This window comes from Medicago sativa, chromosome 3 (genome assembly GCF_051527215.1).
Source record: "Medicago sativa cultivar Bolivia chromosome 3, Bolivia_mono, whole genome shotgun sequence".
In the NCBI taxonomy this organism is placed as follows: domain Eukaryota; kingdom Viridiplantae; phylum Streptophyta; class Magnoliopsida; order Fabales; family Fabaceae; genus Medicago; species Medicago sativa.
In genome coordinates this window covers 97229348-97244407 of record NC_140751.1, presented here as the reverse complement: position 1 = coordinate 97244407, position 15060 = coordinate 97229348, and the positions used below count along the sequence as shown (strand labels likewise).

General features: G+C 37.0%; 1 protein-coding gene across 1 annotated transcript; it reads right to left on the bottom strand.

Moving 5' to 3' along the window:
- Window positions 1–7765: 7765 nt before the first annotated feature.
- LOC146942549 (putative galacturonosyltransferase 3) lies at window positions 7766–11209 on the bottom strand. Its single transcript, XM_085756586.1, has 8 exons — window positions 11068–11209; window positions 10950–10978; window positions 10775–10859; window positions 10333–10470; window positions 10037–10174; window positions 9586–9920; window positions 8548–9493; window positions 7766–8304 (listed from the first exon to the last, which is right to left on the bottom strand). The coding sequence occupies exons 1-8, from the start codon at window positions 11116–11118 to the stop codon at window positions 8029–8031; spliced, it is 1998 nt and encodes a 665-aa protein (XP_085612712.1). The 5' UTR covers window positions 11119–11209; the 3' UTR covers window positions 7766–8028.
- Between the last annotated feature and the right edge of the window lie 3851 nt (window positions 11210–15060).

Genomic DNA, 15060 nt, shown 5'->3' with positions numbered 1-15060 from the left:
AATGCGATTGAAGCTCAAAAAGGTGGGACTGGTACAAGACTGACAGGTAAGAATCCATGGATTATTGACACAGGTGCCTCCCGTCATATGACTAACGCTCTTGTTTACATGAATGATGTTCGAGATATAGAGCCTTGTCCTGTTGGATTGCCCAATGGGTCACAAACATATGCAACGAAAGTAGGAACAGTCACTATTGGTGACAAGTTGATGTTGAAGCATGTTCTTTTTGTCCCTAAATTGAATTGCAATCTCATGTCAATATCTCAACTTTTAGATGATGCTGATTATATTGTTCACTTTACTAAAACAATGTGTGTTATACAGGACCGCACTTCGAGGATGACGATTGGAGCGGGTGAACAATCTGAGGGGCTTTATGTGCTTAGTGTGGTGACACCAGTTCGTGCATACCGAGCAAATGGAGTTGGATTCTGTGAGTTATGGCATAGAAGAATGGGACACCCATCATCTAAGATAACTAGTATGTTACCTGATGTAACTGAAAAAGATATTGATAGTAGAATAAAGACTTGTGATGTTTGTTTTAAAGCCAAACAAATAAAAGAATCATTTTTGTTGAGTGACAATAATGCAAAGAATTGTTTTGATTTGATACATTGTGATTTATGGGGACCATATAGAACATATGCCTCTTGTGGTGCTGTTTACTTTTTGACTATAGTTGATGATTGTTCTCGTGCGGTATGGGTATACTTGTTGAAAACAAAAGATGAAGTTCCTCGTATTATTAAACAATTTTTTTCTATGGTACATAGGCAACATAACAAACAAATTAAAATTTTGAGAAGTGATAATGGAACTGAGTTTCGAGGACTGAAAAGTTATTTTCAAGAAAGTGGTGTCCTCCATCAAACTTCAATTCGCTATACACCTCAACAAAATGGAAGGGTGGAAAGAAAACATCGACATATACTGAATGTGGCAAGGGCATTGAGGTTTCAAGCCAATTTGCCTTTGAAGTTCTGGGGAGAGTGTATACTTACTGCTGCGTATTTGATTAACAGAACTCCTTCCGTGCTACTTGATGGGAAAACTCCTTATGAGGTGTTGTTTGATGCTAAGCCTGCATATACACAAATTAAGACATTTGGATGTTTGTGTTATGCTCTCAATGAAAACAGGGGGCGAGATAAATTTGATAGTAGGAGTCGAAAGTGCATTTTTGTAGGCTACCCTTATGGGAAAAAGGGGTGGGAAGTGTATGATATTGAAACTGAAGAGTATTTTGTATCTCGGAATGTGAAGTTTATGGAAGATGTGTTCCCTTTTTCTAGCAAAGAAAAGATAAGTGAAACACACATAGATGAATGGGGTTGGCCGGTTGATCAAATTGATGAATGTGAGGAAGGGAAGGAGACAAGAAATTTCGTGACTACAAATGATTTGGGGGCTGCAGGTGCGACTTTGAGAAATGATGTTGAGCGCATTCAAAGTAATGAGGAAGTACATACTCTAGAGGAGCAAATTGAGACAACAGAAGATGTAGACGAAAGTGAGAGATTGGAGTGTCAGCAAGGTGTTGAAACAGAAGAACTTCTTGGTCGGGGACACAGAATCAAGAAGCGATCTACACGTCTGAATGATCATGTCACACACACTGTTACTGTAAGTCCCTCAGCCGGTTCACTGCTTCATTCGAAATCCTCAGGTACACGTTATCCTATTGCACACTTTGTTAATTGTGACAAATTTTCTGTACAGCATCGTGCTTTCTTGGCAGCAATTACTGCAGGGCATGAGCCAAATTCTTTTGTCGAGGCTGTTAAGGATGAGAAATGGCGAAATGCCATGAAGGAAGAAATTCAAGCTTTGGAGGAAAATGGTACATGGACAACTGAAGATTTACCACCGGGAAAGAAAGCTATAGGATGCAAATGGATCTATAAGATCAAATATAATTCAGATGGGTCCATTGAGCGGCACAAAGCAAGATTGGTGATTCATGGCAACCGACAAGTTGAAGGCGTTGACTATAATGAGACATTTGCTCCAACAGCAAAGATGGTGACAGTTCGAACATTTTTAGCCATTGCGGCAGCCAAGAACTTCCAACTACATCAAATGGATGTCCGCAATGCGTTCTTGCACGGGGACTTGGAGGAAGAAGTGTATATGAAGTTTCCGCCGGGTTTTGAGAAACAATCACCCGGTAAGGTGTTTCGTCTTCGAAAATCATTGTATGGTTTGAAACAGGCCCCTAGATGTTGGTTTGCTAAATTGTCGGATGCTTTGAAAACTTATGGCTTCGAACAGTCCTATTCTGATTATTCTCTTTTCATGTTGCGTCGCTGTAACACTGAGATATATGTCTTGGTTTATGTTGATGATATAATTATATCAGGAAATCATAGTGATGCTATACAAAAATTTAAAGATTATTTGGGCAACTGTTTTCACATGAAAGACCTTGGAAAGTTGAAATATTTCCTTGGTATTGAAGTTGCACGGAATGCCACTGGTATTTTTCTCTCGCAACGCAAATATGCATTGGATCTGATATCTGATTGTGGACTTCTTGGAGCAAAGCCTGCAAGCATTCCTATTGAACAAAACCATCAGCTGGCCCTTGTTGAAGGGGCGGACCTCAAAGATCCAACTGAATATAGGAGTCTCATTGGACGACTTATCTATTTGACTGTTACTCATCCGGAGTTGTCGTATTGTGTTCACATTCTCGCTCAATTTATGCAGAACCCAAAGATTGAGCATTGGAATGCAGCCCTTAGGGTTGTCCGTTACTTAAAAGGTAATCCCGGACAAGGGATTCTGCTGAGAACTGATTGTGATTTACGCTTGTATGCCTACTGTGACGCGGACTGGGCAGGATGTCCTCTCACTAGACGGTCTTTGACAGCTTATTTTGTGATGTTGGGCAGTTCTCCCATCTCTTGGAAGACAAAGAAACAAACTACAGTGTCTAAATCTTCGGCTGAAGCTGAGTACCGCTCCATGGCTGCAGCTACTTGCGAGCTCAAGTGGTTGAAAGGATTGTTGAGCTCTCTTGGTGTTGAGCATGCTGCTTCTATGAGTCTTTACTGTGACAGCCAATCTGCCCTCCATATTGCCAATAATCCGGTACTCCATGAACGTACAAAACACATTGAGGTTGATTGTCATTTTGTGCGAGATGAAATTGTCAAGGGTAACATCCAACCTCTGTATGTTCATACTTCCAAACAACTTGCAGATATCCTAACAAAGGCTCTAGGAAAACGTCAATTTGACTCTTTGCTGTCCAAGTTGGGCGTTCTTCATCTCCACTCTCCAACTTGAGGGGGGGTATTAGAATAATATTGGAGACTAATTTAGTTGATACTCATTTATTGTCTTTAACGTGTAATTATTTGTTTTCAATTGCTTTCAACTATATTTCCCTCTTTAGATGATTTCCAGGGATTTGGTGTAATTACCCTGATGTAGAACAAGTTGTACATTGTGTATATAAATCAGCCTTTGAGCATCAATACAGAACACAGATTCTGCCTCATCCTATTTCTTTAGTATGATTGGTTTCATAACGCCAACCATCTCCGCATACGACAGGTATCTATCTATTCAGCCAAATCAGTCTCTTAAATTCAAGAAGTTAGTTAGTTTACTCTTTAACTTCATACTTATGTCTTTGTAACTCATGCAGACAGCGCCCACTGCATTTCATTGCATGTTTCACAATTTAACCCACCTGGAGCTTATATTTGACTTTGTGTATCCATTTGGGTCGCTGAAGTGGAGCTCGCTGCTTAAACTGCTTGGAAATTTCCCTAAACTTCAAACTCTTATCGTTCATGAGGTTTTTTTTTTAATATTAAGCATTTCCATTGCCCTTTGTTTTTTAGGTTCTATTTCTACATTTATTTATTCATTTTTAAAACAATTCAATGTTTGTATCATTGTCAGGTTGATATAGTACACAATTTCAGTGATAGATATTGGAAGGAACCAAAAATTGTTCCAGAATGCCTTTTATCTCATCTTACAACTTGCTCACTTAGGAATTACAGCCGCATAAATTGTGAGTTTCCATTTGCAAAATATATAATGCAGAACTCAAGAGTATTGACAACTATGAAGATTCAGGTTGCCAAATCTGTAGAGACAAGTACAAAGCACCAAATGTTCAATGAATTATCTTTGTGCCCAAGGAATTCAGCCACATGTCAACTTTTATTTATTTGAATGATAATGGATAGAGCATGCGGGCAATAGTAGCCTCAAGCTTGTCACGAATAAATACTTCATAACTTTATTCTCAATCTTGAGATTGTTTGTTTGTATGCAATAACTTATCCCTTAGTTTTATGAGAAATGCTGATCTCTCTTTGAATTCTATATTTGGAACTGTACCTTTGTCTTTATTGTGTCTTTTAGAGCTTGAAATGTTTACAATTAGTGATAATAAGGTAACTTTTGAAGGCAGCTGGGGGAGAGAAAGATTAACCTATTTGAGTTGGGTAGTTTTCTAGACATGTAATTTAGGATGGGTGGAAATGAATTTTGTATTTCTGTAAATATTAAAGGACTTTTCCTCTTTACTAGACATCCATGTTTTAATTACTACATATGCAACCAACACTATTGTTGTACGTATCAGTTTGCCTCTCAGGAAACATCACATATCTGTCTCAAAATCTCGACCAAAGCAGAAGGTAAGGTCAGGGGCTACACCAAGGTTGTCTCCTACAAGCAGTCTAAGTAACTTTGCTGAAAGAGGCTCCAAGAGGTTTTTCATGGGCTCTAAAAAATGCCGTTGAAGAAACTGCTCCAAAACATGTTTATTGGAAACGAAAAAGTTCCATATTGTCACCCTCTGATAGAGTTGCTCGGGAAACAATGACTGGAATTCAAGAGGACTGTATTTCGCCTTTTTTCAGCAGATGGGAAAGAACAACTCCCTTCTGTTTCAATTGCCGTGGAATGGCTGCTTACAAGTGACCCCATTAAAAGACGAAAGCATCCAATTCATCTAACAGATATACAAATTCCCCTGATGGCCACATTACTCTGTTCCAGGTATAGTGATGAGTTGGTCTTCATATTTGATATCTGACCAGAAGGCTATCTGATTTATTATCACATGCTTTCCTGCACTCTACTAGAAACCTAAATATGTTTATTGAAGATTCTTGTGTAGAATTATGAAACATAACACTTCCTAGCACCTGAACAGGCAGTAATTTGCAGTATTACACGTGATTTGAAATGTACGGGGAACTTATGGAACTAATGTCCAAGTCTTATAGTCCTACTTTGGAATACAAATCCATGCATGAAAGAATAATAATTGCATTGGCTAGAAACCTGTGTATTGTCAAGAACAATTTGTATAGTCTGATAAAGAGAACACCAAGAATAATAATTCTATTTATTTTCATTCCCTTTACCTTGGAAAAGGGAGAAGTTGCATAAGTTTATGCATTTTGATATCGACAGTAGTCAACATGAGCTAACATCTGCCAGCCGCCAGATGACTATCTTTTACGGAGGCAAACTCGTGTTTTTTATGATGTTCATTCACATGCATGAATGGACATCATCAATATGTCATATTTGCTATTTAACTTCACCTCATATTCTCTATGTAATATTTGCTTACTGCATCTAGTGAACCTATAAATTTGCTGAACGTATAATATCTCACAGCAACCAATAATGGATTTGCTTATGCTTTGGTACATTGCTCGAGTCATTTTTGAAAACAGTTTTTTCTCGTACTGGTTTGAACAGTTACTTTCAACCTTTCTTTGAGAGTTTCAGAATATATGATGTTCTATTATTTTAATAGAATGTATTTGACTTGCAGTTTTTGAGGATTTGGTTAAAACAGTAGCATATAAAGTCAGTTTATAGAGATGTTTTGTATCTTACTTTCTCGAGGAATTTTTTCTTCATCATTTCAAAATGTTAACTGCTGAAATTTTGGAAGTTTTCAAAAATCTTTATATGATGTTTGGCTTTCCCAAACACATCGCCAATGCTTAGTTATAGTTGAATTCACTCGTGTGTGTGTGTGTTGTGGTAAGTAGCATTCTTCCACATACATTTCACTAGCATTTTGCATCGAACACAAATTCATCAAGAAATTTGGGCCTGACTTATTTATTAATAGTAAAGATCGTGTTAGACAAGCACTCAGATTGAACCAGGTGATTAGCAAGCTGTATGTATTAGTTTTCACCAAATGCAAACCTGTTTTGATTGAAAGAGCAATAGAGCTTCTTTCATTGTAAGTGCATTGGAACGTGACGTAGCAAAATAGTCTTCCGCGTTCTCTGAAATTTTAACCAAACAGTGGCTTAAGCATTTATGATTCATTTGGATGAGCTTATCTTATAACATAATCTCTTGTACGAGTGCTTAGAATTAACTTAAAAAAATAGTTTGTGCTATACCTATAAGCTGTTTTAAGCTTGTTTTAACAAGCCCCTCAAGATAGCTTATGGAAACAACTCATGTGGAGCATTACCCCGAGTCCCCTCTTTGATTCTCATTCACCCCCAAATTCTATTGATATAGTGAAAACAAGTACTGAGAACCGACTAGTTTTTCAACATGCTTATCCAAGACAATAGGGTGCAGTGTATATTCTGATTTTGTGAGCGCGGTAAAAAGAACTGTAGTGGCCATCAACATTCATTTTATTGATTCTGCAAGTGTTGATTATCAGTTTTTTTCGAGTATTATTATGAAGAACATGGTTTAGAAGACATTTTTTTTTATGGTTAGAAGACATGTGAAAAGATAGAGAGCTTCGTTATAAACCTCACCTCAATTATTTAATTTAGGACTGTTTCTTTTCCCCATCCTCCATATACCTGATTTAGATTATATAATTTGAAATGTTGTAGGGTGTTTTTAACGTGTTTTTACACATTTCAAATTATATAATCTGAAATATTGACGCACGAGAAGCAAGTATGATAGAATAAAAAATTGTCTTAATTTACTGCTCCCCTCATATTCTTTCACTACGATGAGGAACTTCAAATGCTTGTAGCATCAGAGCAAAGATACAAAAAGAAAAAAAAAATGACTCCATTGTTGTCACCCTTCCTAATTATTTTATACGGGTGGGATGACAGCCAACCTTCTCAGCAGCTTCCTTGATTTGGTCAATTGGACAAATACCACAGAAGTCACCAACTGTCAGTTTTACTCCAGAACTGCATAAGAGCTCAGGTACCCATTAAGATTCACGAGTAGCAACACTAGTTATAGTGGTATACTTGTTTCTGCAATATTTTCTGCAATTTTCCAGTGCCTTTTGTCTAATTCTCATATCCTTCATCTTAATACCTCTTCCACTAATTCTCATACCAGATTTGACAGAATGAAACAACGATAGATTCTTTTGATGTTATTTGTAAACAAAATATCATAATAAACCAGCAACTCAGCAAACAAATCAGCATCTTTTGAAGATCAAAGGAGAATATGCAAGGAGCACTGATGTCTTAACTGAACACTGTTTACTCAGACATGAATATGTATATGGGATAGAAACAAAAAAGCAAAAACTTCAAATCCAAACCTATGAATTAAAGAAACTAGTATCAGGTCACTAGCAATTAGCAAAGCATAACATTAACTAGTCTCAATGGAAGATTATCTGCACAAACTTGAATACACCATAGAATGAATGGTAATTTATTGAATTGCTATGAATACGATATATAGTGAAGTCAAAACAATCCAGAAGTGCAATATGATAGACACAAACCAATCAAATCAAATAAAAATTCAGTGAGGGGGAAAAATTGAACTAGTGTGTTTTAATTAAGGTATGAGATATATACTTACAAGAGCATAATGAAATAATTAAAGAAAGAATAATGGGCTAATTGTTAATTTTAAAAGAATAAAAGACTACTTTTTTTTTTGCTTAAATGGCTTTATCCATGGTGGACCATGTGATGTAAATTGTAATCACACACCCTACATTACATGTGCCACCATCCTCAAAAGGTACAATATGCTAGTGGAGGAAATATATGGACACAAAATTCACTATTTTCTGAGGTTGCAAACTTGAAGATATGGATTGTCAAACATAACATATTTGGACCAGTACGATTTATACTTGGAAACAGCAAGATTTAACCATGGCTTGAAGTTTCCGTTGTAGTGAACGACGGCGGCATTGTCTATCTCTGTTAGGTTCAGAGCCGGATCATAGCCAAGTCCCAAAACATGCCATCCTCGATCTAGCGGATAGGTCAGATTATAAAAGGTTATTAATCCTGGGGGCAAGGTTCCAAGCTTCCAGAGGGTTCGATCCTCATTCTGCAGAGAAGAAAACGATAAATCTAGTTCTGATAAGAAGAAACCACTATCTACAAACACAAAACAGTAAGACATGGCTTTATGGTAATTGGATTTGATGCCTGAAAATGAAGGGCACAATACGCACATAGGAACCTTCAAGCAAACAATTTCATTGCATAATATTTAGAAAACAGAATGGCTTAAAATATTTAGGTATATTTAGACAAATATAAAGGGAGGAATAAGATTTGTGAATTTTACCAGATCTTGCCACCGATGATAGATTCCAGTGATGTTTCGTTTCTTCCACTCCTTCAAGTCAAAGACATTCATGCCAAATGCCCAACCACATGCATCGGGACTGAAATTATTTGAGATCAGTGGATTGCTAAAGTTTAGGTATTTATCAAACCTATGGAAGCTCTCCTTGCATGTCTCCACTGAACCGATCACCATACCTTTCAAATCAATTGACCAGAGGGGTGTCAAATCTTTCTGCACAACAATGTCATCATCCAAGAATAGAATTTTGTCCAATTTTGGATAAACTTCAGGAAGGTAGAACCTTAAGTGATTCAGCATTGACAGATATTTGGGATTTCTATATTTTAGATTGTCAGAACCAGCAGAGAGGGAGGAAGGATGATTGGCTTTAAAGTAATACTCCTTGAGTCTTGCTGATTCAAGTTGACGTAAAACAGAACAATACGATGAATTTAGCCACTTGAAATCATCAATATTCTGAACATCAATGGTTGCTTTAGAAGGAGGGTTAGTGAGAAACCACATTCTCATTGCTTCAAAATTTAATTTGTCAGTTACTATATGGAATACATGCTTCTCTGGCTCGTTTGCATTCTGCGCAGTAGAATTAACAACCACAGATGTAGCAAGTACATTATCAGAAAATATAGCATAGTGGTAAAGAGATGGATCTTCAATCTTCTCTTTGCCAACATTTCCTTTCTTATGATATCCCTGTAGGTAATAATCCGCTGTGAGTTGCAAGGGAAGACAATGCAATGGTCTAGGCACTGTTTTTGCAGCTAGCTGAGTCAAGAATGCACTTCTTTTCCTCTGCATATTCGCTCTATTTTCGGTTGATTGAAGCATTGCCCTTAACTTCCTAGACACTAAAATGCAGTCATAAAGTTGGTCCTTTGCTAAAGAAAGAACGTGACCCATAGCTTTTGCCCAATCGAGTGCTCTAGCAAAGGCAATAGGTAGAAACTTAATTATATGTAAAATGAAACAGCCTAATTAGTCTAAGAAACAAGACAAAGACTATTAAAAAAATACCCAGTGTGAAGCTCGGCATCAGAATGTGCATCTCCAATAGCTAGTTGACTATCTCTGGAGTGTTTGACAAGAGCTTCGTAAAGAACAGTTTTGTTCATGGACTTTGCAATATTGGAATAAGCTTTGGCCATTATTATTTGGTCTCGCATGAGTTTAAGAGTTGAATCAGAATTTGGGTTTTCATATTCTTTCCTCCATATACTATACTTTCCCTTGATAGTGGTATCAAATCCTTTGGAGCGTTCAATTGCTGCTGATACAATGCGATTTTCAGTTTCTTTGTTTTGTTGAACAAGTTCAGCAGCGCGAGCTTTCCTTCTTTGTAACCGCATCATCTAAGGGATAGGAAACTATTAGAAAAGACCAAGCCAACAGCAAAAAAAATAAAAATTCTCTTTTCCCTCTCATTCATTGTCCAACTGAGTTGCAAAAGACAAATTCTGATTATTACCCGGCGCTTGATTTTCACCGGAGTCATTGGTGAGGAATGGGGAATTTGAACTAAGCTTTCTTCAGGATAATGTTCATCTTCAGAGTGCTTGAGATTTTCTTCAAATCTTGAATCAGTTTGCAATGACTCCATTCCTCCCTGTAATAATATCAGATTGTAAATATTATCAGCTAGTCCAATTGGAATTGAAATTGGAATTCCATACACTTGAAGCAATAAATCGATATCCTAAGCAAAATACATTGTAGTTGGTTCATATATTCATTCAAGTCTAGATTATAGCGAAGATGAAATACCTGTGAGTTGTTTTGATGTTCAGTGTTGACATTAGTAGGATTTTCCCAAACCCAAGAAGCAGATAAGTCCATCGTTTTCAACCTAGCTAGCCGAATATGACCGGATGCATCGCTATATGCTGCAATTATATCAATGTCCTGCGTACATTCATCATTAATATTATTATTGCATGATGATCTACGAAGCACGGACACCTCTAGGACTAGGGGTGTCGTGGTTTCCAACACTCCTACGACACTGGTATGACACGTGTCAGACAACTAGGACTGGTCAAGTGTCGACGTGTATGTATGTAATTAGATTTTCATTTTAGACCATCTATAAATAAATTAACGTATATAAAGTGGTGGCGATGTGTCAAGTGTCGTGTCAGAGTTCTTGACGGAGATTATGCTTCATGGATGATTATTCAATGGTATATATGTGATATAATAAAAATACCTTATCATGAGGATAATTGCGGATTGGAGTTGCAGTAACATCTGGTTCCTGCTTGGTGCGATGACATTGGTCACAAGATGCTACTCTGCATAGAGAGAAAGTAATTAATTATTAGAAAGCAATGATTAGAAGAAAGAAGAGAATTAAATGAATAGTTAATTAGTTAGTTACATACATGGGTGTGGAATCAGCAACAAACAAAACCTGCAAGAATACAAATATAGGGAAGGCGTAAACCCTAGAAATCGAATGAAGGAATGAATTGGAGAGAATGAATGAGAAGTTATTATTACCGAAAAGAAAAAGAAGAACATAAACAGTAGTGGGAAAGTCTCCATGATCATGCGGGTGAGTTGGAATCGGAAATCAACGATTCATCAATCTTCTCCACTCTTACATCACTGTCTGTGTCTGTGTCTGTGTGTTCATACCATTAGATCAGATCATTCATCTATCTATCTATTTTTAATTCAAATCTACAAAGATTTTTTCTAAAATACTACTCCCTCCGTCCAATATTACTTGACCTAGTTGACTCTGTCACGTATGACAATGCACAATTTTAAACTTAAATTTCTTTAATAATCTAGCAGAAAAAATTACGAAAATTTGATATTTTGAAAATATTAATCGAGACGAATCTAATAACATCTTATATGCTATATTTTGTTTTTATATATTAGTAGAAAAATAGAATCAAAGCATGGTACATGAATAGTGCAAATATTCTAAATAGGTCAAGTAATATGGGACGGAGGGAGTACATTATTTACAAACAACAAAACAAAAAAATTTGCCTTTGAAAATCTAAATCAAACATGTGTAAAAGTCTTATATTCACAATTTTCAATAGTATTATAAATTATTAGTATTACTTTTGATGAAAAGGTTAAACGACGTCTTTTTATTTTATTTTTTAAAAATGTTTAAATTTAAAAAGCATTCTAAAAGTATTTTCTGCAAAAAAAAAGTCCTAAAGGTATTTATTCTTCAAAAAAAAAAATTCCTAAAAGTATTTATTAGTATTTTCCATACTTTTTATGCTTGATGTCCTTACAAATTGAACAAGATACTACCTCAGTGCTAAATATAAAATGTCTTTAATTTTTTTTACAATTTTCAGAATACCTTTTTTAAATTTTAAAGTGTATTAATTATTAATTTTTACCAACATCCCTTCCATTTTTTCTTTTTTTTTAAAGAGAACAACATTTTAGTTATCAGCTTATCATTACACAAATATCAATCATTGCTCAATAGTTTTTTCGTGTGTTAGGATGGAAGGTTTAGAAGGGAAAGAGAGGGAACAAATACCTTTTCTTTTTTAAATTACGGATTATATAACATGTTTTTTCTAAAATAAATTAAATGTGATTGAAGTATAATATAATGGTTTATCATGCTAATATGTTAATTTTTTAAAAAACATTTTATAGTGTTCGTAATTTAAAAATGAAAAGTAACCCCCCTCTCATCCCCTCCTAAACCTTCCATCCAAACACACCCGTTTATTACAATTTCAAAAGCTTTATACCTGTTTATTTTATTAACAATAAAAACAAAGAAATGTTAAAAATAGTTTATAAGACATTTGTTAAAGAAACAATCATAGAAATTTTTTTTGGTTACAAAGCTAAGATTAAAAAACAAACAGAAAAAGAAGAAAGAAGGAACAGAAAAAAGACTAAGCTCTTAGGAAGCAAGTTCCCATAGCGTCAATTCTAATCTTGTCAACAAGATCATGAGGAGGGGTCTGATGCTCCAAGAATCCTATAGATGATGAAGCTCCGATCTTGGCCAAGGAATCAGCGCAATGATTTCCCTCTCTGAGCGTGTGAACAACGGTGAAATTGTTGGAAGCTATGATATCCTTTATATCTTGAATAAGCACCGCATAGGAATGGAACTTAGAAACCTCTCCTGAAATGAGACTAATTGAAAGTTGAGAGTCAGAGTAACACACTAACTCCTCAATTCCCATTTCCACTGCTAGCTGAATACCTTTGTAGATTGCTGTGAGTTCGGCTTGGAGAATGCAGCTAGAGTTCTGGATGAAACCTGAGAAGCCACGCAGAAACAACCCTGCATTGTTGCGAATCAAACCTCCATAACCAGCTCGGATTGGATTGCCAAGGCAGCTGCCATCTACATTGAGAATGTGGCAGCTGTAGTTGCTACTATTCCATCTAATCCAGCGGTCTGCTGTTGCTGAAATGTTTGCGGTCTGGAAACTCCTAGTGATTGTTTCAATTGAGTTTTGTATGTTGAGGCTCAACCGCGTAAGGGACCAGGCTTCATTGTTGAAACACATTTGATTGCGATGCCGCCAAATCCACCAAAGACAAACAAGGAAAGTGGTAGAACGAAGACTGTTTGCTCCATTCCTTATCCAATCTCGCGGACTGTTGGTAGAGAAGAAGATTGTGTCATTGAAATCGAACTTGTGCCAGATTACTTTCGAATAATTGCAGTCCCGAATACAATGCAAGAAGGATTCTTCCTCTTCCCCGCATCTTCCACAAATAGTAGATCCAGCGATGTTTCGATGATGAAGCAAGGCTAACGTTGGAACTGCTTCATGAAGAGCCAGCCAAAGAAAGAACTTATATTTCTCCGGGACTTTTAATTTCCAAATCCAGGACCACGAATTACTTGAAGTTGCGGTGTTGGCTGATTCCGTGGAAGAGAGAAGCCAGGAGTATCCGCTTTTTGTCGAGTAAACACCATTTTTATTATGGCTCCAAATGAAGGCATCCTCAACGGTTGGATTGAACTTAGCTTGAAAATTATTAATTGTATCAGCTATCGGGTGAGGTAGAGTAGTGTAGAGGGAATCAGTGTGTTGGCCATCGAAGCCTATCACCTCTCTAACTGTTAGGTGACTATCATGAATGTCGATAACAGGAACCAACGAACCAAGGGGGCCATGGGGACACCAATTGCTGAACCAGAAAGAGGAAGAGCCCGAACCTGGACGCCAAGAATAGCCATTTTTGAAAATGTCTTTTGCACGAATTATAGACGCCCAAGAGGGCGAACTCCTGCTTGAAGCGGTCGCATGAAGGACTTGATGACCTGCTGAATATTTATCCGAAAGAAGGTTCACCCATAACTTATTTGTGGACTGTACCATATCCCAAACTAACTTTCCAAGGAGGCAAGTGTTAGCATTTCGAGCCGTTCTAATACCCAGACCACCATAACACCTTGGGCTAGTGATTTTCTTCCAACTTACCAAGTGAACACCCTTGTTACCAGATCCGCGCCAAATAAAATTGCGAGTAGTTTGATCAATGGAATCACAAATGTTCTGGGGGAGCCAATTAATTCGCATGTAGTAGGAAGGGATGGAAGAAAGAACAGATGTAGCTAGAGCAAGTCTACCTGTTCTGTTGAGAAGACGGTTTTTCCAAGTAGCCAGCCTAGTTTGCATTTTTTCAATGATGAAGTTGAAGTCGGTTCTTTTGGGGCGGCCCTTAAGCATAGGAAAGCCCAGGTACTTGCCAAGAGATGTTGTGCTTCTGATGCCAGTTATTGATGTGAAATTGTTGATTTTTTCATGCGGTATCCCTGAAGAATAGAATGCTCTAGACTTGGAAATATTAATCTTCAAACCTGAAGCCCTGCTAAATCTATCAAATAAATCAGTGATGAAATGAAATTGAGAGTTATTTGCCTTGGTGAAAAGAAGCACATCATCTGCAAAGAGAAGGTGAGATATCCGGGGTCCTCCATTAGTGGTGTGAATAGGTTCCCAGTTTCCATGATGCACAGCATTGTTAATAGCTATAGAGAGCTTCTCCATGCAAAGGATGAAAAGGTAAGGGGAGAGCGGATCACCTTGTCGGAGGCCATGAGTAGGCTTGAAAGAGGGCAATTTGTTACCGTTCCATAAAATAGAGAGAGTGGATGACGTGACACAGTGCATGATAAGCTTGATGGTGATGTCTGGAAATCCGAACTCATGAAGGCAAGAATTAAGGAATTCCCATCTGACATTATCAAAAGCTTTTTCTAAATCGAGCTTGAAAGCGACATGGCCCTTTTTCTTCTTAGATCTCCTCATAAAATGAATAATTTCCTGCAAAACAATTGAATTATCAGAAGTTCCCCAACCAGGCAGGAAACTGCTTTGATAGGGGCCAATCAAGTTATTGAGAATAGGTCTAAGTCGGTGCACAAGAACTTTAGTAATGATCTTGTAAATTATGTTGCAGAGGCTGATGGGTCTAAAATCTTTATAAGTGTTTGGGTGATCAATTTTGGGAATGAGTGCAATGAGAGTG